This window comes from Balearica regulorum, chromosome 15 (assembly GCF_011004875.1).
Source record: "Balearica regulorum gibbericeps isolate bBalReg1 chromosome 15, bBalReg1.pri, whole genome shotgun sequence".
In the NCBI taxonomy this organism is placed as follows: domain Eukaryota; kingdom Metazoa; phylum Chordata; class Aves; order Gruiformes; family Gruidae; genus Balearica; species Balearica regulorum.
This window is the reverse complement of record NC_046198.1, coordinates 1,394,498-1,418,499: the sequence shown is the minus strand read 5'-3', so window position 1 is coordinate 1,418,499 and position 24,002 is coordinate 1,394,498. Positions and strand designations below refer to the sequence as shown.

General features: G+C 59.0%; 1 protein-coding gene across 2 annotated transcripts; it reads left to right on the top strand.

Annotated features, from left to right (window-relative positions):
- Nucleotides 1–5,212: 5,212 nt before the first annotated feature.
- PRR35 (proline rich 35) lies at nucleotides 5,213–23,585 on the top strand. 2 transcript variants are annotated; one of them, XM_075767267.1, is made up of 3 exons: nucleotides 5,213–5,391; nucleotides 17,083–18,730; nucleotides 19,767–23,585. In XM_075767267.1, the coding sequence occupies exons 2-3, from the start codon at nucleotides 17,109–17,111 to the stop codon at nucleotides 20,698–20,700; spliced, it is 2,556 nt and encodes an 851-aa protein (XP_075623382.1). In that variant the 5' UTR covers nucleotides 5,213–5,391; nucleotides 17,083–17,108; the 3' UTR covers nucleotides 20,701–23,585. The 2 variants fall into 2 exon arrangements, with proteins under 2 accessions (XP_075623382.1, XP_075623381.1); XM_075767266.1 differs by having other exon boundaries at nucleotides 17,019–18,730.
- Nucleotides 23,586–24,002: the final 417 nt, after the last annotated feature.

Genomic DNA, 24,002 nt, shown 5'->3' with positions numbered 1-24,002 from the left:
CGGGGCCAGAGATGTGCCGGGGGGTTGGCAGCGATGGGCAGGGAGCCGGGGGTCTGTGCCGGGCGCCCTGCCGTGCAGTCAATGATTTGGGCCAAACTCTCTCTCTGCTGCCGTTAGCTTTTCCTGGGTGAGGGGGGAAAATCTGATTGCTCTCAATAGCTCAGCATCGCCAGGATCAGGCAGCGCAGGAAGAGCTGGCAGGGGCTCGGGGGGGGTCCCCTGCCCACGGCTGGGACCACGTCCCTGGGAGAGGCGAGGGCACCGGCCAGCGGCTGCTGGCATCCGCGTCCCCCCTGCTCCGGGAAGGGGACGGCTGACGGACTGCTGGTGGGTTTACCTTTCAAAACCCTTCCCGGTAGCAAACGCTCTCAGATTTGCCCCCCTGAAATGAGGGCGGTGCAAACTTCCCCCCCCGCCCCCAGCTTTCCAAGCCCCCTCCTCTGCCCGGCCGAGCTGGTTGTGCTCAGCTTCCCCGCTGCAAAATCCCGGCCGCGAGCAGGGCACCGAGCTGTCCCCCCCTGCGCCGGGAGGTGCATGCGTGGCTCGAGCGGAGCAAGATCGGGTGAAGGGGTGGGAAGGCAGGGACCACGGGGTGCCCCCGTCCCGGTGCCCACTGGCAAAGACGGGGGTGCCCAGCGCCGCACGCTAGTGCCCAGCCAGAGGGAGAAGCAAAGCTGTCAGGGATTATTTTCCCCCCCCTTGGCATCAGCCCACCCCCATCTCCCACTGTTTGTCTCCTCGCTGCTTTTCTCCTCTCCCGCCCTTCCCAAATTTCCTGTTTGGGACAAATGTCAGGGCACTTTTGGCCAAGCTGAAGCCTAGTGTCAGCCCTGCCCTTTCTCCCAGGCCGCAGACTGGTTTCAGTCAGCAGTGCTGGTTTTGGGGGGGGGGATGACACATCAGTAGCAGAAAGCATCCATTCCAGCGCCACCCCTTGATGTCCCCACTCTTGATGCTTTCAAGAGCGCCGTCCGGAGAAGGCTGTACCCCTGCAGCGCCTTGCCCTGCTCCAGGGATCGTACCCCGCGTTCCCGGGTGCACCCGCAGTCCCCGCGCGGCACCGCCTGCGAGGGAAGCCCAGCCCTGCGGGGACCCGACCAAGCGCAGCTCCAGGCCTGACAGCAGGACCCGTGTCCACGGTCTCCTGCCAGCACCAGCTTGCTGGACCCGGAGATGCCCTCAGGTTGCTGTTCTCATCCCGGGAGGTGGGCTTGGTCGCCCACCTTGGCGCTTTGGGCTGCCGTCTGTGTTTGCATCATGCTTGGGCTCGTCATTATTTGTAATTATTATTATTATTTCTGATCTGCCGGAGCAGAGCGGTACAGAAGTGCGGAGCTGGCGGGTGGGTTGATGGGCACAGAGGGCAGAGCCGTTGCTGGTCCGTAGGTCCACATCACGGTACTGCAGAGCCTGGGAGAAGCATCCTTCAGATCAGGGGGGGAAAAGGGACCGACCCCATTTCTGACGTGCCGTATCGCAACGAGCACGCTGCAAGCGCAGCCGGAGAGAGCCGCAGGCAGGGCCGGGATAGCAGAGGCATCCGATCGCTCTCCGGCACGGAGCTGGAGGGATGCAGGGCAGTTTCCCGGGCACGACATCAGCTGCCCCAGCCCAAACGCAGGGCAGCACCGAGCCCGGCACCGGCAGCGCCGGGAAGGGCTGGCAGAGGCAGCGGGGCTGGCACAGCTGTGTGGCTTTCAGAGATACTTGATCGATAGCTTCTTCCTAACACTCCCCCATTCCCCCAATCCCCACATGCATTTTTCATGCTAACCCCTCCTGGGCAAAGGCTGTCTATGCAGGAAAAGAAAAAGAAAAAAATACAAAACACAACAAACCACAACCAAAATCTACTTTTGTTTCTCTGGTCCCTGGAGGTTGTTTTAGTTTAAGGGCCAATCTATAGATTCAGGGCTGGGAATATCTTTGCTCCACGAACAAAGAGGCATGAAAAAGCTCCCCGGAGCTTTTCTTAAACCTCTTCAAGTTGGCCCAGAGCTGGAAAAGGCTGGGCTCTGCACAGCGAGGCCAGGTCTAATGGTACAACACCGCCTGGCAAGCTGGGGAGGCTGGAAATGGGAGCTGGGCTCCTCTGCAGCTCTTCTTGGGTTCACAACCCTCCCGAGATGTGCCGGGATGAAGTGGGTGGCAACGGGGGTCCGCAGCCACCCTCCCCGGGGTGCAAAGGGTCTCTGGGGCTCCTGGAAAGGCGACCTCCGCAGGCAGAGCCACCGTGGTCCTGCCTGGTCCCCCAGGAGAGAAGAGCTCAGATGAAGGTTTGGGTATTTCCCAGAATTAAGAAAAAACCTGCAGGGTTGGACAAAGGGCAGTCTTTAGGGCAAATCCTCTTTTTCTGTCCCATTATCCATGAGGATGTTCCTATTTTGCTCCCCCTTTTTGGGTGGCACCGGCGAGCTTCCCACAGCTCGTGCTTTGCCAGTGCTCCCAGGACTCTCTCTCCTGTCACCGGTGCCAGCCCGGCCTGTGCAGGGATGCTGAGAGCCCCTGGCAGCTGCCTGCCCGCCTGCCTGCCCGCCTGCCCGCCTGCCTGCCCGCCTGCCTGCCCGCCTGCCTGCCTGCCTGCCGGTGTGCGTGCTACAGGACCCATCCCCTGGGCGAGGGCTCGGCGCTTCCCGGGGTCCCTCTGGACCCGTGCTCCCTGCTGCCCCCGTATCGCCCCGCGCCAGGCACAGCATGGGCTGCTTCGTCCCCACCACCTTGGGAGCACGTCTGTGCCCCTGACACTCGGGGCCAGACCCCTCTCCCGCAGGTTTTGCAGCAAGGAGACCCCAGCAGCGTCCCGCACGCTGCCTGCATCCCAAAATTCCCATTCGGCCGATGCTGACGGCGCCGAGCCAGCCCCATGCACAACTCTCATCGCCCCGCAGCAGCTTTTCTGGTCCGTAAAGAGCCCAGCCGGCGTGGGCAGCATGCGGGCAGCCGGAAAACATCCTCCCCGCAGCCCTCCCACGCGCCTCCGGGGCCGAGGCGTCAGGGATGCGGCCGCAGCGAGACGGCGTGTCCGGGGTCCAGGGGATGGGAGCGCTTCCCCGCTCCGACGGCGAAAGGGCACGGGCCAGAAATAGAAGGGGGAGGAGGACGCCGTGACCTTTCCAGCAGCCGGTGACAAATAAAACTTTGCGGCTACCTGTAGGAAGGAGCAGGGCAGGCTTCGTTATCGGCTCATCAAAGGACGACGTCCCCTGTGAGCAGGACAGCGATTGCTGCAGCGCCCGTGGGGATTCCTGGAATGAACCTGCCGGTGCCCGGCTCTGGCGGCTGTACGGCTCCGGATGCACGGTGGGCCACGGAGCTCTCGGGATGCTGCCGGAGCTGAGCAGGGAGGGAGGAGGGGATGGCGGCTGCCACCACCACGAGCAGGAGGGCACATCAGAGCCGTCTCCAGGTCCCCTGCCTGCTAACGCGCTCCTGGGGCTGCCCCCCGCCCCCGGGACACCCCTGTGCCAGCGCCGGGGCAGTCCTGGGCCGGAGGGGATGGGACCCCCCCATGCTCAGCCGTGTGCGCAGTGCGGGGGGTCCGGATCCGAGAGACCCCCTAAAACACAGCTCGGCCGGGGTCCACCTCTGCTGCTGCGCACAAGGGGAGGTCCAGAGGCAGCAGGGAGTGCGGTGCCTCAGCTATCTGGGGGGACAAGGGTGCAGCCTGTCCCCACCCAGGCACCCCACCGAAGGGCTCAGAACCGACCCCAGCCCTACGGCGGAGAAACCTGCGTGGGGGGTGCCCTCATCTCCTCCTCCTTCCTCTTCCACTCCAGGGTGCAGTGCCAGCACCCCGGGATGGAGCGAGTCAGCCGTGTCCCCCCCGCCCCGGGGCCGTCCCCCTGCTCACTGACCCGGGTGGGGGGACAGCAGCCGACTCCCCCCGACCTCCCCCCTCACAGATGGCGTGGGCAGCCAGCACAGGTGGCCCTGCGCCACGGCAGATTGGGGACGGCTGCCTGCAAAGTGCCCGGGAAGGGACACGTCCCTGCCACGGCTCGGGGACAAGAGCAAAGCCAGGGCCCCCCCATGGCATGAGGGGCGCAGAGCCGAGGGGAGCACCGGAGACAGCTGCATGTCCTTGAGCTGCTGTGCCCGGTGCCGGATCCGTTCCTTCGACACCGGCATCAGAGTCCTGTGAAATATTCAGCCGAGGATGCGGCCATGCGTCAGGGAGCCGGTGGGTCCACAGGGTCCCCCCCCCAGCCTCCGAGCCTGGCTAGAGCGTCAGGCAGTTCTGGGAGGGTCCGATTTTAAGGAATTGTGTTAAACAATGCCGTGCAGGGTCAGCCCGAGGCGGATGTCTGGGCTGGATCCAGCATCTACCAAGGGGCTTCTTGGGCTACAGCTGCCCGTGGTCCTTCCAGCCAGGGCCAAGGCTTAGGTGGCTACCAGACACCAAAACTGGGTGGCCTGGGGTTCGCGACTGTAGGATCTGCAAGGGGAGAAGGGGGGCACCCAAGGTCTGAATCACCCCCATGGGGGGGCTCCTGTCTCAGTCTGTGGGTGATGGTGCTCAGCCCCACACAGGGCTCCCAGGGTGGGCACAGGGTGGGGACGATGGCGGGGCTGTCCCAGCCCGAGGGGACCCATCACGGCGTGCAGAGGTGGGGTATCTCGCGCTGGAGAAGCGGTGCAGGAGCTGTCAGGGCACGGGCTGCCGGCTGGAGCAGGTAAATGATTAATGCCGGAGAAAACCAGGCTGGCATCCTGCCCATCAGTCGTCGATAAGAAAAGTTGACATTGGGAGGGGAATTTTCACATCTAACCTTCCTCTCCCACCCCTGCCTCCCCCCGGGGGCAGAGGGCTGGAGCGAGGAGCCAGCCCCGAGCCACGCACGCACTCAGCCCCGAACCAGCCTCTCGCCGAGCACGTTCTCCTCCAGCCCAGCTGGTTTTGCTCCCAGCCTGCTCCGTCTGTGCACATTAAAGCTTTTTCTAGGTCTGAACTGCTTTTGGCAAGCCGGGCTCCTGTTGGCCTATCCCTCTCCCCACCACCCTCCCCATGGCTGGCTCCCCCCATCCGCTCCGCTCCCCGTCTGGCTCCCGCTCCCCCTCCCCGGTCGAAGCCCTGCCAGGGACATGGCAAATCAGCGAGAAGCCTGCGGGGCAAATCGGTACAAATGAGACCGAGCAAGAGGGTGGGGAGGGACGGCGAGGGGGGGGGAAGGACTCCTGGGTTGGTGCTTCTGTTCCCGAGTTTGATGTTTCCTGCAAACAACCCTGTAAATACTCGGGAGCAGCTTTGGAAGTCACCTGCCCCCCACCTCGGCGGGGTTTGGGACCGTTGGGTCCCAGCCGAGGGGACAGCCCTCGCCCCGCTCCCCCAGGCACCCCGCAGCCTCCTGGCCCCACGCAGGGACCCAGCTGGGACGGGAAAGGGGCCGAGCTGTAAGTCCTGACATTTCAATCTGTTTCGGGGCTGGACGGGGTGGCAGGGGGTGGAAGGTGCTGGGGGCGGCCGAGGGTCTCGCTGCGGGAACAAAAACCCACCGAGGACCCAGAGGGGATAAAAAACGTTCCCCCTGTTAAAAGCTGCTTTCTCCCATCGGTTTTGCACTCTCCCAAAAAAAAACCCCCAGCCATCGCGTGGAAAGCCCGGTGCCGTGCCGCAGCCGGTGCCTCGGCAGGAGCCGGTACCCGGACAGGGGACGTGCCAACTGCGGGAACAGGCAGAGAAACCCCTGGGTGCAGGGACGCGATCGTTTCCAAGTGATGCTCTTTGATCCACCCCGCCAGTCTCTTTGTGAGCCTTTAACTCCTTCTTATTAAAGACGCTCGACACCGGGGAGGTCATATGGGGCCTTTCTGCTTGGGTTGCTCTCCTAATGACATGTCCGATTGCCTTTGCTGGGAATTTGCTCACGCGAGTCTCTGACAATAGAAAGTTTGTGGTGGATTTTTGGATGGTTTCCCCGCGACCGTGTGGTGGGTTGCAGAGGTCTGACTTTTCTTTCCCACTAAAAAATGAAGCAATGTGTCGGGAACCAGCCTGGGCGGGCACAGAGCGCAGATTCATTTGAACGTGTTTACTTCTCTGTGTTCAAATAACAATCAGGAAGAGCAATGGTTTTCTGCAGGCTTGGAGACATGATAAGTATTTGCAATTGTGAGAAAGAAATACAAATGGAGGGGAGGGGTGAAATTGGGCGGTAAGACAATATTATCTGTATTATCTGTATTTTTTTTCCTCTAAATCCTTCTTAATGGCAGCAAAAACTAAACTGAGCTGCTGAATTGTTGGAGGAGGTTAGTTACTGAGATGCTTAATGGTGTTGACTAGGAATATATCTCCTCACACCAGAGAACGCGTGTTTACAGAAATTTTGGCAATTAAATCAAGAGGTCACGTAACAAGGAACAGTTCATGGCAGTCAGAGCCTTCTTTAAAAAAAAGGGTAATGAAATCAGGTCAGTAAGTCCCAGATGTGTATCATGGTGGTGCCAAATCCTGGGACCCGGGTGGCGGGAGGATTTGGGCATCTGTTGGGTGCTGCATGGGGTCACCCCGCTCTTGCCCCGTCCTGCTCGCTCAGCTCCGTGGGGAGGATCTGGGTTCCCCTCTGTGAAAATCCGGGATGGGAGGTTGTGGATGTGTCACCCCCCCAACCCCCTTGGGTCTTCTCACCCTTTCCTGGAGCCCCCCAGGAATTTCAGAGCCCTGCCCAACCCAGAGGCAGTTTGGGGGGGACCCAGGTTTGAAGCGGGGGGAGGCAGAAAGTCACCCCCCTCCCTGCGCAGGCATCTTGGGGACCGTCACAGCGGCTGCTCCCGACACCCCCGGCCCAGCACCCTCCAGTGCTGCCGACGCTGTGCCGGGCAGCCCGGGACTCACAGAAAGGCGGCTGCACGGCCGTGTCGCGCGGTCCCACGGCACAGCACGGGTTAACGAGCTGCCTTCCCCGCTTTACGCACGGGCTAATAACATCCCGGCGTGTAAAGTCCCGGTGGCTTTGCCTCAGGCCGTTATTCATTCTCCTGGTCATTCCTTGGCCAGTACAGACCTCGGTGGGTCATCTCCTGGCCAAGTGCTACCTGCCCGCTTGGCATCGCAGCCTCTGCCTTCAGCGACATCCCTCCGCTCCCGTCCCCGCGCTGCAGCCCAAACGCTGCCCACGGTGCGGGGCCAGGGGCTGAGCTGCTCTGCCCCTTTTTTTTTTGGGGGGGTGGGGAAGGAACTGGAAACGCAGGGAGCAAGACCACCAGGCAGCACCACCCCGGGAGCCGCCTTGGTCCGCATTAAAATCCCCCGACCAAACACCCTCATCAAGAAACAGGCAGAGAAGCGCCTGCTGCCTGCCGGTGACCCCGCAGCGTCCCAAATCTTCCTGCCCGACACTGAATGCACGTTTGCGGGGGGAAATCTGCCTGCAAAGCGGCTGCAAAGAGGAGTGCTGCCTGGCGTGCCCGGGTCCCCGCTGGCTGACCTCCTCCCGGGGCCATGTCCCTCCTGCTTCCCCCCGCTCTGCTGGGAGCGTGTTATCCCCCAGGAAAAACCAGAGTTTCTCTCCTGCAGACTTTGCGGGTCTCCCTGCCTGCTGGCCTGCAGTCAGGGCGATCCCATCCCTGCCAGACATCTTCTGGCTGGTTCAGCCCCTTCACTGGAGTCGATCCCAACCACCTCTCCAGCTCTGCAATTTCCCTCGCTGTTCCCAAGCTCTCCCAACCAGCAGCAAACCATTTCCCCTTTCGGTTTTTATTTCGCAGCTGGAGTCGTGCTTACGGAAGGACATGGAGGGAGAAGCAGGGGAGGTTCCTAATTGGGGCCATTGTGAAATGGGATTTACAATGAGCTGGATTTCATAGACGTGGTCTCCAAAGTGCACCGGTGCCGCAGTGTGTACTGCACACACCGCTGCCGATTGGCGCATCACACACACACCCCCCCCCAGTTTAGTTTGTCAGCTTTTACCTTAAATACACCCAGTCCTTTGCAGGTGGCAGTTCCTTGGTGGCTGGTTAGACCTTCTCGGGATTTAAACATTTCCCTTGCTGGCTGCATCCTAAAATCGCCGGTCGCCAACGCCGGGAGCTGGCAGGGGGAGCAGGGGAGGGTGGGGGGGATGAGCCCGCGTCCCCCCGGGTGTGGGACAGCATTGCAACAGACCCCTTTTCTAGGGGTGGTTGAAATCACTGGCCCATCTTGGCCACGTTTTGGCTAAAAAGAGACCTGTCCTCTAACTTAGGGGAGGGGGGGTCTTTTGGGGATTGCCCTGGGAGCGCCAGGATCCCAGGCAAGAAGAAGAAGGGGTGTCCTCTGTCTGTGCCAAGGTCTGTCCCCCACGACCTGTGGCCCCCTCTCCTGCCCTGCCCACCGCTGCCCCCCAGGAGGGTCCGGCGGGAGGGAGGGAGCGAACGAGTGTGCCGGCGAGCAGGTCTGTGTCCCGAGGAGGCACTGAGGAAGCTCTTTGGCCACCCCAAGGGAGGGCTGGGTGGCGGCGGGAGGAGCTGCTGCCACCGCAGGGTTCTGCTCGGGAAGCCCTGGGGACACTGCTGTGGGACAGCCAAGCAATCCCCAGGCACTGCTTGCTCCGTCCCATGCTCAGCTGAGGTCCCTGCAGGGACGCGACGGCCCCCCAGCTTGGCAAGCCCTGCAGCACGGCCAACTCAGGGCCATCGGGGAGCGCCCAGGGTGGACCGGCCTCATCTTGGGCTCTGGGAAGGCTGTGAAGCAAGTCCTCCTCAAAGTCCTTTCCAGCCTCATGAACGATGAGGAGGCACCAGGGTGAATTTACCCGGCAAAGCGTGCCGGAGCAGCATGACCACCTCCTGCGAGGAGACGACTGGCTGCCTGGGTAAGGGGAGAGCAAGGGATGTTGTTTATGTGACCGGAGCAGGTCCCCTGACGTGGTCTCCTGCAGTATCCTCATGGCCAAATTGGAGACATAAGGACAAGGTGGGTCAAAAACTGGCTGGACTGCCAGGGTGCACGGGTTGTGCTGAGCAATGCAAAGTGCAGCTCCTGGCTGCGCTGGAGGAACGGGCTGGCAGTGACCTGCCGGAGGTCAGCAAAGGGACGTGCAGAGTCCTGTGTCTGGGGTGGAGTGGATGGAGCAGGACACGTCCAGGGCCATCTGGCTAAAAGGCAGCTTTGCAGGAAAGGAGCCACATCCATCACATGAGCAACGCATTGTCTACTGGGAGCTGAGCCGAGAGAGGAGAGGATGGGAAAGACCCTGAAGAAAGCAGAAAGCATTGAATGGGCACATGAAGACATGGAGGGGAAGGCTGAGGGAAGTTCTTGCGAAGTCCATGTGAGGACATCCTCTCTTGTAGCAAAGGCAACGAGGCAAGTGAGGATACAGCAACGGACACATACAGGAGCAGAAGAGGGTTGGACTGCAAGGGAGGTGGGCAGGCAGAGCAGCAGTGAAGGCTTTCTGCTCCTGTCCCCAAAGGAAATCGAGTGGATTTGAACTGGAATAAGGAGAATTTTCTGGTTACAAGATGGAGACCAATTCGGTGCAGCAGGACACCTGAGCAGCTAGTACAAGCACAGCAGGTACGTCACTGGAGAGAGCTCAGGATGTGAGAAAGGTTACGTCAAGATGGGAACCTGTACCGCCTTTGGGGTGTCTTAGGAGACACGATAAGAACTGGGCTCTGAGAGGCCAACAAAAGCAAAGCAGAGAGGAGATCTCCTTCCTTTCTTATTATTCCCTTCTCCAGCGCATTTAAGGAGTGTGAACTGTCCAAGGATAAATGGAAAGTGAAAAGGAGGAGAAGGTTTCTGAGTATTGGTGCTGAGGAACTTGACTCCAGAAGTTTGGGAAGGTCATGGAGCCTTCTGATGAGTCAGGGGGTGACAAAATGCACCTTGTTATGTGACAGAGCTCGCTGCTTTGCAGGGGAGGTGGCAGGGTGCACTGTGTCCATACCCAGCCTGGGGACTTATGCTCGCAACGAGGCAGAAGAGACGATCTAATGTCTGTGTCCACACTGAGGACCCTCACATGGCTTGGTCTGTGGTGGGAGGAACAGGTGGATTTTCGGAAGCAGACTGCTGCCTGTGTGCCACAGCACATGGGAAGGATGGGCCTGGATGACCAGGAGCTGGGGGCTTCTGCAGATGCACCACCATCCCCAAAGGTCTGCCCAGTGGAAGGCTGAAAGGGCATCTGCCAGGGCAGTGGTCACAGGCAGTGGGACACCATCCTGGGCCGTCAGACCAGCAAGAGAAGGAGAAACCTGTAAGTGAGGAAAGAAACTTCAGAGGTCATAGAAACTAGAAGCAGCTACGGAAATTTTTCATATGCAGTATATCATGTCCAGCACAAAGGTGACTACATCAAGCACCGTTCCAGCCCCTGGGAACAGGGAAAGTAACACTGGTGCCATTTGGATCTCCAGAAGCCCAGCACGTCACAGACGTGACACAGACTTTACTGTGCAGGAGAGCTGGACCATACCTTCCTATTCCAGCTGCACGCACTCCTCAAGCACGCCCCCTGTTTCTCCCCAGACATTCATCCCCTGCTCACCATGCCAGCCTTGGACACCATCTTCTCTGCGTACCTTTGGGTGCCAGCCACGCTGCTGACCCTCCTGGCTTGCATGCAGCCACTTTCCCCTCTATCCACCCACACATTTTCATTTGGACACTGATGTTACCTTCACAGATTTGGAGGTCTGTTTGCCATTGAGCCACTGACTCCACGGTGTGGGAGCCTGTGGTCTTCTGGGGCTCCATTAGCCCAGTGGAGGTGGAGGAAGACGTAGGAAACTCTTGTAGTGGGGCCCAGGCACAAGCTTGTTTGGGTGGCTGATATAATGTGGAGAGACAGTCTTACATCTCCTCACCAGGAGATGTACATCTCTTCCCCTGAAGGGCTTGTGGCAGGAAAGGCTGTGGTAGGAAAGCCTTTTGCGGTGGAGGACCCTCGCATCTCTGGAGAGTAGCCTGGAGGCTGTGACGGCCTGATCTCATCTCTCCAGGAACCTGTGAGTTGTGTTGTGTGTGTCACAGGCAGAAGACAATGACTCCAACCCATTGTCACTTGGTTGAACACCTGCCACCATGCGTGCTTTTCATAGGATGCTGGGGTTGCCCCGGGGAGTCTTCAGGCTAACTGAGATTCAGGGAGAGCCAGCTGCTTTTTGGGGATGGAGGCTAGAAGCAGAGGAGCTCAGGAGGGGTCAGAGACATAGAAACACCTCTTGAACAAGTGCACAGAAGTGAGAAGATTTTGACCCAAAATTAAGGAAGACTTGTATGCATGAAGGTGCTGTGGCTCTGACACATAGCAGGGAGTGAGTTCATCATCTGGCCTGAAGGACACTCCAAGGCTGGGCAGGTGATCCCAGACAGCCACAGTTTGAAAGGTAGCAGTGCTCAAGAAAACGGAGCCACCTCTTGTCTGGGCTGGTGTTTGGGAACGGCTACAGACTGGCTTTGGGTCTGCAGGTGGCCCTCACCAAAAGCTGCCTGGGAAGGGAACATGAGCTTTCCCAACCAGAAAATCCAGATCCCTCCAAATGCTGGAAAACTAAAGGTTGGGAATCTAAATGCTATCAGATTTTTAGACCATGACTCTGACTTTGGCTTGCCCCCAGGATGGTTTGGTGACCCCACACATGGAGACGTGCAACTGGTGATGAAGAACTCTCCTGGTGGCAGAGCCAAGCTGAGCTACGGGACATGGGTCACAGCCACTGGGCCTCGCACACAAAGATGTGATGGGTGGGCAGACACGGAAGGATTGGAAGTTTGGGGCAGATGGGAAACCCCAGGCCTTTCTGAAGATGTGGCTTTGGGAAGAGAAAAGGTGTTGGTGCAACAATTGACACCAAGCCAGAGGAAGGCACATCTCGAGGTGGGAATAGTTTCAAAGCCGCTGATGTAGGGACCCCCAAAGGCGGAGGAGCAGGATGGCTTCACACAGTCACTTTACAAGAGCAGTTCAGCACACAGCCGCCGTATGGGGGGAGGTTCGGGAGGTGCAGAGCTCCCAGGCCCCACCGGCCAGGCTTCCCTCCTCTTGCTGAGTGCCTGCCGCTTTGCCATGGCCAATTGCCCTTGTCCCAGCCTCCAATAAACGCTTAAAAGCTCAAATCACACAACCCCAGGCTATGAAAAGAAAAAGGGACCCGATATCCGCTAATAGCCAAGCAGCCCCTGCAGCAAAAGCATGTAGTGTAGGGAAAGTGGTTTGCATCGATCGGTGGCTCCCCGCTGCCACCCGCTCCCCTCCCGGCGATGCCTGCTTGGCTGCTCCAGCCTCGGCGCTGGCCAAAAAGGGATAAAACCCCATGGGAAGCATCAGAATGGGAGAGCTGGGGTAGGAAAGGGATGGTTAGTGTGAGATCCCATAGAACAGCCACTCTCCCCCTGCTCCCCGCTGTACTGTCCTGGTGAGCACCGTCATCAGATCTCCCTGGGATGGCAATTGCTGCCGACAAATAGCCAGGACCGTACAGACTGGCGTGATGCTGAGCCCCGGGAGCATGAGCGACCTGGGCAGACCCAGAGGAAGCAGCCGGGTGGACAGAGGTGCAGGGAAGCGTTGTCCTGCAGTGGTGCTGGGTGTGCAGGGGACTGCACACGAATTCCCACCCGTGCAGGGTAGGACCAGCTCATGAGAGACCACGGGAGCCCGCAGCTGCAGGATGAAGTGCAAGGCAGGAGGTTCATCCCAGCATCACTGAGTGGAGAAGAACTTCAGCACCTTTCTTGAGCCCCTTCCTCCACACCATGTCCTATGGCCATCTGGGAAAGGTTCAGGGCAGCCAATTTCCATGGGAGCGTTGCGGCTCCCTGGCAGCCTACACGCAGCGTTGGAGGACTCAGAGGACAGTGGCAAAGAAGAGAGGACATCAGTTTGAGAGATGAGGTCTTTGTTCCAGCCAGAAATTCTCGTGGGGGTCTGCAAAAGCAGATCAGGACAAGTTCACAGCAGCAGAGCTTCTCTGATGGACACACACACTGCAGAAGACCTGTCTTTGAAGCAGACTGCTGCACTTCAGCAGAGTCTTGTCTCTGCGTCCCCTGCCTACCTACAGGTGGAGAGGGCTGCAGAGCTGGTTTGTATTGGTACAGGAAACCGCCAGACCCAGCCCCTTCCCACAAACGGCTGCCGCAGACCCGGAGGAGGCTCAGGGAAGGGGAAGGGGTCTGGAAGGGTTTGGCCCTATGTCCGGCTTCAGCCTGGAAAGGAGATTGTGAAGCAGGGGTGTGATGGTGAACCACACGGCTGGAGGGCAGACAGGGATCATGGTTGCTGCTTCCTCCAGCCAAAGAGATGAGGGGGGCATCAAACCAAACTTGTGGGGACCAACAAGCTGAAGGATGAAGCTCTGTGTGGTGTGCTGGGAACTCCCCGCTGCAGGATGCTTTGGGGGCTGAACATTTCCGCAGCTTCAAGAGAAGCCCATGTAGATTCACAGTGGGGATGGTCACTGCCTCGCGCCGCATGCAGCAGCACTCGCTCTGCTGCAGGGATGTGCTGTGATGGCTGAGGGGTTAGGAAAATTGGAGCAGTACCATAGATGCTTGCCCTACATCCTGGGAATCTGCTTTGGATGGTTATTAGAGACAAGAGCTAGATGGACGGCTGATGCGATGCAGTTCAGCTGCCCCAAGGTTTTATGCACTTCCCTGCATCCCTGTGTCTGGAGCTCAGGCTGGGGCTGGGATTTTTTAAGTATTGGAGCACCGGGGACTGCAGATCTCTTTCCTGGGCATCTCTCCCTTCTTCCTTCCCTTTGTGTCTCCCTCTCTTTCTTCTCCCCTTGCCACTCTGCTCCCCCCGTCTGACCATGCCCCCCCCTCCCCTTGGCGGTCCTGGGGAGGAGAGCAGGGATGCTGCAATTCCCAGGCACAGGTGCGTGGTCCCTGCCGCGCGCTGCCCCCAGGCACGGCCCCCACCGCCGCAGCTGACAGCCCACTGGAAATAATGTGTTGTGGCAGAGAGAGGCTCAGCAGACCACGAAGATCTGCTGGTGCGGGAACTGCTCAGCAACCAGGAGCCGCAACGCCTGTCTCCCGGCTCCGCAGGGCCTGATCCGGCTCTGGGGATGCCTCTGCTCCGCCGGAGCCTGCCTGGCTCACACGCCGGGCACTTTCCCACCCTCTCCCCTTCTTTTTCTTTGCTCTTTCCTCTTGTCCTCCCTTGCTTTTCCTCTCTGCGGTGTTAGGGAGGTGGAAGCAGCCAAGCTGCCTGTCCCCGCACGGGACGGCTCCTTGCCATCCCCCGCACCACCAGGCACAGGAGGGGAACAAACGGCTTTCGCAGCAGCATTGGAGGAGGAGGATCAGGTGTGCAGGAATGGAACAACCAGTTCCAGTCTCCCAGCAAAGATTTAATCTGCCTCTGGCATATAAACAGCAAATGTTTGTTCAACTGACCTGCAAACAGGCGGCATGCATCGCAGCGGGGCCGAGGCGCCTGGCTCCCCACTCAGCCGCTCTTCGTTCCTTGCCCTCTAGCAGGGTGGGTGTACGGGGAGATGAGGCAGGGGACCAGAGCCACATCCAGGATGCTCGGGGCACCCCAGGCTCAGTGGCTGGAGCCAGGGAGCCATGCTCAGAGGGACCCCATCCTGCACAGCTGCTGCTGCATCCCTTCTGCTCCCCCGAGCATCGCAGCGTGTGTGCAGAGCTCTCACGGCTCACCGGCGTGACGCACACAGAAAGTGTCTAAGGGCTCAAGGACAAGCGTGTCCCTCCGGGCAGGCGGTCAGGCTGTCGCTCGCTGCAGTGAACCTGCAGGCAGGAGGCCCTGAGCTCTGCCTGTGCATCCCGCTGCGATGGGAGAAATCAGCTTTGGGTGCTGCAGGTCAGGTCTGCACCCCTGGAGCTCCCCTCGAAATCCCAGAGGACGCGGGTTCATTACAAGGGGACGTTTTTGCCTATTTTCTGCAAGACCAGATCTTAGTGGCAGGGTCAGCTTCCAGCTCAGCCAACACATGGGCATGCAGAGGGCTGTTCCCAAACCCTGCCCGCAGCTCAGCCTGCCCCGCAGGCTCCTGCACCACACTGGGGAAGTCACAGCACAACTTGTTCCCTGTCCCCATCGCCGGCAGGAGATACTCTCTGCCGTTTAATGACAAACCTCAGGAAGAAAGTGGAAAGAGTCCTACACAGGTAATTCCCTCTCCCACCACGCAAATGCTCTCGCCATGCTCCCAGGGGAAGGCGATGCCCCTTGGTGCGGGTGGTCAGGAGAGTGGGTAGCAGAGCACGGAGCATCCGCCTGGGCACGGGGCTGGTGGGCCTGTCCCTGGGGCCATCGCTCCTGCAGGGCAAGCAGCATTCCAGGCTGCGGCCAGAACAGCGATGTGTACCCGGAGCAGGATGCTCAGGGGAGGAAGCACGGGGCTGTGGGGCTGTGTGGTGAGCCCAGCAACCCAGGCCCGGGAGGTGGAGAGCATCGTGGGGCCTCATGGCAACCCGCCTCCCTGCCCATCCCACTCTGATCCCAGCTCTTCAGCCCTGCTGTGCCCGTATCCCCCCGGGAGCAGCAATGCTCCCCCCCAGCCCCGTGGGGAAGCCCCCCAGGCCATATGCAGAAGGATGTGGGCTACAGCTGGGCTGGGCTGGGCACGGTCCTGGGCAGCTCCTGATCCTGGTGCCCCAGTGCACAGAGACACGCTCTTTCCCTTCCCGTCCTGCAAAGCTAATCTCCCTCTCCCCAAAAGCCGGGGAGCAGATTGTTTCCTCGAATGGCTCCAGCTCCCACATCGGTGGCAATCTGGAGATGCTGCTGCCCCCTTCTCCATCCCGGGCTCTGCATCTCCACACCAGCCTGGCTGCAGGGGCTCCTGGGGCAGAGCTCTGCACCAGGACCTGCTGTGTGCAGGAAGGATTTGGCCCTTGAGAAATAACCCCCACCCATGCAGAATGAGCCCTCAAAATCACTGCCCTCCCCAGGAGAAATGCAAATTTTTGTTCTGACGGGGAAGATGTCGGCAAGTCCTTCCAGGGCCAAGCGGCGTCTGGAGGGGTGACGCAGGCGTGTGCATCGGTGTCGGGTGCCCTGGCCTGTGGGAGATTGCTGCTTGGCCACCTGTGGAGTAGCCCGATTTCATGAGCGTGGACCCTCTGCAGAGCCGGCTCCTCTGGGAGGCGAGGAGTCGGGGTGCTGCACTCCCCTGCCCGCTCCCGGGGCAGGAGGGGTGACGGGCTGCGGGACAGGCATGACCCTGCTGTCCCCAGGGAAGCTGTGGTGGGGAGCACACAAGGGCCAGCCCTGCGCCGGGGGGCTGTGGGGAACGTGTCCCAGACATCTCGACCTCAGGGAAGACACCTGGAAGCGGGGAAGTGTGTTTTAGCCCAGATGGTTCTCCAGGTTGGATTACCCCTGTCCTGGCACAGGAGGGGGATACAGGACAGGGTCAGCCCCGCACCGCTGGGCAGGCAGGATTGCCTTTCCAGCAGCAGCGCTAGGTTAGATGCAGTCAGTCCGCAGCCTCTCCCCATCCAGCCTGTCCATCCAACTGTCCTCTTTGCACCATGATTGCACGTTCATGTGCAGGGTTGCAGGTATCTGCATTTAGCTCAACTCTGCAACAGCTTTGGCACGTGAGCTTGGGAACATCTCGGTCGGCTCCGGCGCTGCGGCACCCCAGGAGATGGCAAAGCTGCGCAGGTCCGTGCCCAGCACGGTGTTCGGGGCTGTGGGAGGGTTTCTCTTTCGTTCCCTGCCCTCAGCAGAGGAATCATCCCTGGGCTGGGCTGGGGCTGCCCCAGGGAGGCTCCGGCTGCGTGGGCAGGTCAGCTGGGAGCTTTGGTGTCAGCTTGAGGTGGCTTAGCTTCAACCCCTTCAATAGTGTTTGTTTTCCTTTTCCTCTGGGGTGGTTTGACAGAAGAGGGTTGATAATGGGGCCAGCACGTACGGGCACACCAACAGGGTTTAGGCAAACATCCCATCACTGGCCTGGGTTTCAATCCCAAACACAGGAGGTCCAGACCGAGGTCCCAGCAGCTCTGCTCTCTGGGGCCAGGAGGTGCCCACGGAGCAGATCCACCTCCCCAGGGAGCCACGGGCACAGCTCACAGCTCCGTGCTGTCCTTCTTCCAGGGCACATCGTGGTTCCCAGAGAGGTGTGGGAAGATTGACACGTCGTGCCCCTCCATTCCCAGAGGGAGCTATCTCCAGGCACCCGCCACCATGTCCAAGGACGATGTGGGTTGCAAGCTGACCTCAGTCTACAAGCACAAGGAGAGGAAGCCGAAAAAGCCCCACTACATCCCGAGGCCATGGGGCAAGCCATACAACTACAAATGTTTCCAATGTCCCTTCACTTGCATGGAGAAGTCCCACCTCTACAACCACATGAAGTACAGCCTGTGCAAGAACTCCCTCTCCCTCCTCATCGAATCCGACTGGCCCTACAAGAAGGGCAATCTCCTCCACCCGGAGCTGCGGCTCCTGCACACAACCGAGACCTCCCGCCTGCACAGGCGGCGGGACGAGCAGGAGACCTGTGACTCCTCGGCCACATCGGGAGGGTCGGTTAGGACCAAGCAGGCCTCCAGCAGGGACGGCCATGAGGACAAGCCAATGTCAGGGGTGGAGATCCTGCCTGCTGAAGGGGCTGGTGAAGAAGGTGGCCTGTTCCAAGAGGAGGAGGAGGATGTTACTGGCCTGTTGAGGGAGATGGATGCAGGGGAGAAGAAAGAGAAAAATGAAGAGGCAGGTTGCCAAGGTGACCCAGCTGAACCAGAAGTGAACACTTTGGTCTTTGGTTTCAAGAACAAGAGGGACAAGCCTTGCAAGGAGGTGGAGCCCGACTTCATCATCACGGATGTCTTCTCCCTCAAGAACCATGTCATGAAAAGCAGGGAAATGGCCTCCCCAGACCTAGATGCTAAGCCAAAGCATTGCAAAGTGCCAAAGAAATGCCTGGCCAGCAGCGGGATCCTGATGGAGCAGTGGAAGCTGGTGGCAAATGGGCAAAGGAGGAACGCACCTGAGGTCTCCCCACCTTGTACCGACAGCAACATCATCCCATGCTACCCCCCTCCAGCCTACAGTGACTACCACGAACCTCAGGGCCTCAACCTCTCACTGCTGGGTATTAACTACCCATTGAACCCCAGTCTCTTCTCCTACCTGAGCCCCACCATGGCCAACAGTGCTACAACACACCCGCACTTGGCCCAGCTGCCCTTCCTGGCCTCCACGGCGCAGCTAATGCACCCTCACGCCTCCCACTTCCAGCCTCTGCAGAGCCCCGAACGCTCAGCCTTCCTTCCCCGCTTCTACTACCCCTTGCTCTTCGAGCACACCTTTGGCTCCACTGAAAGCAAGATGTCCTCCAGCAAGCCAGAAGCCCAGCAGCTGGTGGGCTCTGTCATGCCCACTCCGCCCCAAGCCAAACCTCCCAGTGAGCCAACCAAACCAGGGCTGCTGAAGGTACCAGTTCTGAAGACGGGTTTTCCTTGGTCCAAAGGTGTCAGAGAGGAGCCAGCCTCTGAGCTCAGCCACCCTGCCATGCTGGGGCAGGAGGAAGAGGAGAAATGGCTGTCCCAAGAGAAGGAGAGCAACCTAGCCTTGGGTCTCAACAACCTACGCAAAAAGCCAGCCACTGACATCTACCAAAACATGGTGACAATGAAGGATGGTGCTTTTGCCCCCAGCAATGTCCGGAAGACAGAGTTACCGGTGGTGACCTGTCTGGAGACCAGCAGCCCTCCAGGCAACCCCCTGAAGAGAAAGTTCACTGCCAACGGGCTGGATTTGATAGGACCCGAAAAGCTGATACCTGGAAAACTCAGCTACCAGAGCAGGTAAGGTGCCTGTGATGTCTCTGCCTCTTCCTCACATCTGGGTGGCCCCAAACATCATCTTCATACCCCATTGTGTTACTGATCCCCCCCACTTGCCTCTAAACCCTGAGGTGAGTCTCCAAGGGTGGAGCACACTCCATGCTGGTGGTCCATACCAATGCCCGTTCAGAGCAGGGCTTTCTGCGATCCAGGAAACAAAGGACCTGAATAGCCCTCAGGGGCGTCCAACCACCTGGGCTATGTCACCATGTGCTGTCCCTCGCTTTCCCCTGTTTTATACAGAGCCAGAAGCGACATGGTGTCTGTGCAGTGTGGACCTGCACTCCCCAGGCACCTCCAACAGCAAAACTCCTCTTGGATCCACAGATATCCCTGGGACAATCATTGCCTATTTTTAAACATACACATTTGCATTCCTTTGATTTGCCTTCTGGTTTCAAAGCCCAGAGGGAGGGTCACATTTCCAAACATTTCCTTTTACCTGGGGCTAGAAATGTGCACAGCTCCTTTTAACGAAATTTCAGTTCCTCCCCTGGTTGTGCAAGTCCAGCTGTGGCTCCAAGAAAAATGTCACTGTAAAACCAACTGCTTTTGGCACCCAGAGGAGCTTTCTCTGGAAAAGCTCTCCATGGTTTTCTATCTCCTGCCTCTTCCCTGCTCTCAGGCTGGCTGGAGAGATCCCCTCCAACTGGGCCTTCAAGACTGTGAGATGGTCCTTTCCATCAATGTTCTCCAGTGTTCCAAGAAGGAGGAGAATCCAGGTTTGGCTAGCTGAGGTGGGATCACTTAGCACCATCTCTCCCTCTGTTGGGTGTCACGAAACCGGCTGTGTCAGGGCCCATCCACCTCCTGGGAGAACAATGCCAGGAGCAGGTCCAGCCAGGGCTCTCAGACCAAAGCCCTTCCTGGAAGGGCCTCATGCTGGCAGCAGACAGTGGAGGAACCCTGGCTGAATCTGGCAATGCTGGCCCTGAACATACGCCCAAGGATTTTCCTATCTCTTTCCCTACTGATCGTATCCACTTCTTCTCTGCAGTGGTTCAAGGGCCAACCCTGGCCACATCCCCAAGGCCCTGGACCACTGGCACATGGAGGTCCTTGCAGGCCAGCCTGAGGAATCAGAGAGGGGCAATGACACTGAAGTTCTTCCCCTTGTGGGTGCTGGCCTGGACCATGGCCTCTGCAAGCAGAGCAGACCCCAAGAGACTTCTGCCACCATGACAGACTCTGAGGCCACAACTGTGCTTATTGGGGACCTGTCCAAAACCTTAGAAGAGTACCAAGAGGTGGAGAAGAAACTGTCTGATCTGGCAAAGGAAGACACCCCTGGGCAAAAAGAGCTGAGAGACCAGCTGGTCAAAATCCGAAGGGAGCTCTACCACATCCACCAGGCACTGGAGAAAGCCACCAAACCCCACGAGGGGCCTCTGGACCTCTCGGTGAAGAGATCCTCTGAAGGTCTGGAGAAGGTCCAGGAGGCCAAGAAGGAGCCCTGCAACATAAGCCTGGGAAGTGAGAAGCTCCATGGCAAAGACCAAGTGGCCCTCAACAAATGTATGGCCACCGGGGAGGCTGGAGATGGGGAGGGGCTGCCAAACTGCCTCCTCGAGGCCGAGAACAAAACCATCGACCTGCTGATCAAGATGAGCCGCTCCGAGAGCCTCCGGGCATCCTCCTCCGAAACCCACCTGGGTACTGTAATCAAGGCTGAGGTCCTGCCGCTCACCATGCCCCTGGAGCTCCGGCATGTGATGGAGCCCTACTACAGCCGTACCACCAAGTGCGAGGCAGACTCCAGCGTCCTGCTCTGCTCTGATGGCAGATCCAGCGCCACCCAGGGCCCTCAGCTCCCAGTCACCACCGAGGATGGGCCCCTGGGCTGCCGGGCCATGCAGCGCTCCCTGTCCTGCAGCCTTCCCAGTGAGACAGACGCAGTGTGTGTCCACAGCCCTCTGCATGCTGACCCCTAAGTCCACCTTGCTTGAAAGCTCCTGGATCTCACTGATCACTTCATGCTTCACCTTCCTAGTGTCCCACCTCTCTGCTCCCCCTCTTCCCCATGGATGAAAGCTTAACCACTGCCCGGCTGGGGCCACGTCCCATGGGGTCCCAGCTAGCTCCCCCGGATGACTCCACAAGGTGTAAAAAACCAGTCCCTGTCCTACCCCCGTGTGAAGGATGGTGCTCCTGGGCTCTGCATGCTCGACAGCCTCAGCTCCCTGGTCCTGGAGCACCCTTCAAAAGAGAAGTCACTAGCAGGCAAAAAAAGAAAAGTGCTAAAAGCACCAAACCTTCAGCAGAAGGCTCATCCAGCCCTCCCATCAGAGACACTCAGGGACTTTCGCAACCCATCTCCCATGATCTGTGGACAGGGGAGGGACCACAGACAGGGTATCTACAAGGCCAAGCCTTGGTCCAGCCATGGTTGTGCTCAAACAGACTGTGTCTGTCACCCTGTACAGAGGAAAGACACGGTGGCTTTGCCCCACGGTGGCTTTGAGGGTCACAGCAGGGAATCAGATGCCCAGCTGGACGGACCCAGAAGCCAAGTACTTTCTGCACTGTGGAGACAAGAACATCCTCCAGCCACAATGACAAGACGACATGGGAGCCACCTCGCCACAGCTCCACACCTGGGTCCTGAGCTCTCCTGCTAAGGGCATTTGCCATGTGTGGGGACTGCTGGGCTGCGGGGACTTGTTCCTGCCCACTGGTCCTCCAGTGTCTGGCTCCTTCTTTTGCCTTTACACAGAAAGGACCTTCCCTCCCTCTGGCCCGATGGCCTCTCCCCATGCAGACATGACACATGTTCCTCACGAAGGCCCTGATCCTGCAGAGTACAGCTCCCATGAGTTTCTGCCCACTAGTCCTAATCCCCCAAATGATGACACATGGGACAGCAAAATGGGTGAGATGATGCTGCCACAAACCCCACTGCTCAAGGGGCAAAGACTCTAAAAACAACTGTGAAGGGACAAACTTGGCCTGTCCCAAGCTGGAACGATGCTGAGCAGCCACCCCTCAGCCAGAGCACCTGAGAGACAGCCGCCCGGGCAGGTGCCTGCTGCCTGTGGGATAAGCACTTGGCTTCCCAAAAGGTCACCTTCTCCCCGTGCTCACTGGAGGCCCACTGTCTCTGTTGGGCAGGCTGGTCCCCACCGCAGGGCAGTCACACCTCCTGTCCCCTGACACCCTGCTGAGCAGCATCTGCTCTGGCTCGGGATGTCCCCATGCTTGGGCCAGGGTTTCTTGGACTTCCTCGCACTGTGGCAGGTATAATGTGCTCTCCTCAGCTTGGAAAAGCCAAGCATCCTTTCCTCTCCCATCCACACTCCCTCTTCAGGAGATGGTGGGGTCTCCTGTTAGCACCCAGGGCCTTCATCGACTTGACCTGGTGGCTTGTTCTTTGCAATGAGAAGAGTCCAGATGGGGGACAGGAGGGCAGGACAAAGAGGACAGCAAGGAAAGCCACAAATAAGGGACCTACACAGCACATCAAGGGAGCTTTAGATGCTGGGTCTTCTCTGGGCACAAACCGGACAAGCCTACTATGGGTGGCTGAAGAAGGCAAGCCCGCACATGGGACCTGGGACTCCCAAGTACTTTGATGGACACAGACAACAGGAATTGTTGACTCTTCTCACCTGATTGCTCTCTAGACAAAGCTTTCACCTCATCAAAGGGGTTTATTTCTCACTCAAGGACATTGCTTAGGGCATGCAGGCCTGTGGAGTTATTGGTCACTCCTCTCTGGAGAAAAGCGGGGGGTGTGGAGGGCATTCAAAAGGAGAGATGCTCAGCTCAGCACCATGGCCCTTTTGAGCCAGCTCCAGATCTTTCTGATGGGCCACGTTCCCACCATGGCCCTGGCCCCACAAGGCCCCAGTGAAGGTCATGAGATCCCACCAGAACAGACCCCAGAGCCTGGGTGTAGGATCCTTGATCCCAGAGCCCAGGGGAAGGTGGCGTTGGGCCTTTATTTCTGGGTTTGAATAGTGCTGTCATCTTTGGATGCTGTAACACCGTCAGCACAGCGGCCCCTTCCATACCAAGCACCTTGTTCACATTACCCAGCAGCCTGCCAGTCTCTCTCCAGCTTCTTCTGCCACCCTGTGCCCCTCTGTCGCCCACCCCGTCCCATCTCCCTCACTCTCACAGCCCTGGCAGCCACTGTCCCCCATGCCAGCACCTCTCCATTCCCGTATCTCAGGGCTCCCTACTCTCCCCCACACCAGGTTCTCTGTGCATCTGTCATGATGGGACCCCCATCCAGTGCACAGTAGGGCACCCACAGGCGCAGCCAAGGAGCTGGAGCCCCATTTTCCCGTGACACTCGGCCTTTACCTCCTCTGAGGAACAAGAAGATGTGTAGGTCACTCTGCCCGCCCAAGAGCTCCACCTCCTCCCAGCCCCAAGCATCGTGCGGTTTTTCTTAGCAGATCCCCATCTGAACTTGGGCACCTTGGAGGTCCGAGACACCAGAGGGGTAGCTGAGCTCTGTGACCAGCAGCCCTGAGCTTCAGCAGGAGATCCGTGCCCAGACCACCAGGCAGTGCTGCTTTTCACCCCTTTTTAGCTGAGATATTGCCCGCACACAAGTCACCTCTCCCTCCCCAGCCCCTGACTCCATCCTGCCACCCCGAGCTGGGATGCTGCCCTGCTCCCTGGTGCCCACGCTGCGAGCCGGGCACCTCTCCCGTGAGCAGGACCGGCACCGGCAGCCCTCGCCACATCGCTCACAGTCTCCCTCGCCTCCACAGAAAGCCGGGGAGGCAAGTGGAAGGTGGAGGCCAATCACACAGTATTTATTGTTCACAGTTTTACGAATGTACAAAACAAAAACCAAACCATTAAAGGGAAAACCTCCAAGCAGGAGTTGCTGCTGTCTGCTTTGTTCTCCTCCCTGGGAAGCCCTGCCTGCTCTGGCCGGATCCTGCAGCGGTCCCACGCCACGGCTCTCCGTCACGCAGTCCCTGGGTTTCAGAGGCTCAGGGTTAGCCACCAGCAGGATGCGGCCAGATGCTGACGCTGGCTGCACACGGTCACTGTTTACGTGGGTGGGTTTTGACTGTTTTGTTCTGCTGGATCAGCACTGGGATGCCACTGGCTTGTCCTGTGCTGGGGAGAGGGGCAGTCTGCTATGTCTGACGGCAGTCGTCAGGAGGAGAAATGCCCTCACAGGAGCCACGAGGGTCCTGATTCCCCCTGCAGAAGTCCCTGCAGGCACACTCAGCCTTTTCCTTCGGAAGAGGCAGCCCAGTCCCTTGACAAG

What these genes read in the sequence shown, in the direction of transcription:
- PRR35 (XM_075767267.1), top strand. Translation starts at nt 17,109, where the DNA reads ATGTCCAAGGACGATGTGGGTTGCAAGCTGACCTCAGTCTACAAGCAC. An exon ending in AAACTCAGCTACCAGAGCAG is followed by an intron (nt 18,731 to 19,766) that starts GTAAGGTGCCTG and finishes TCTTCTCTGCAG; the next exon opens with TGGTTCAAGGGCCAACCCTG.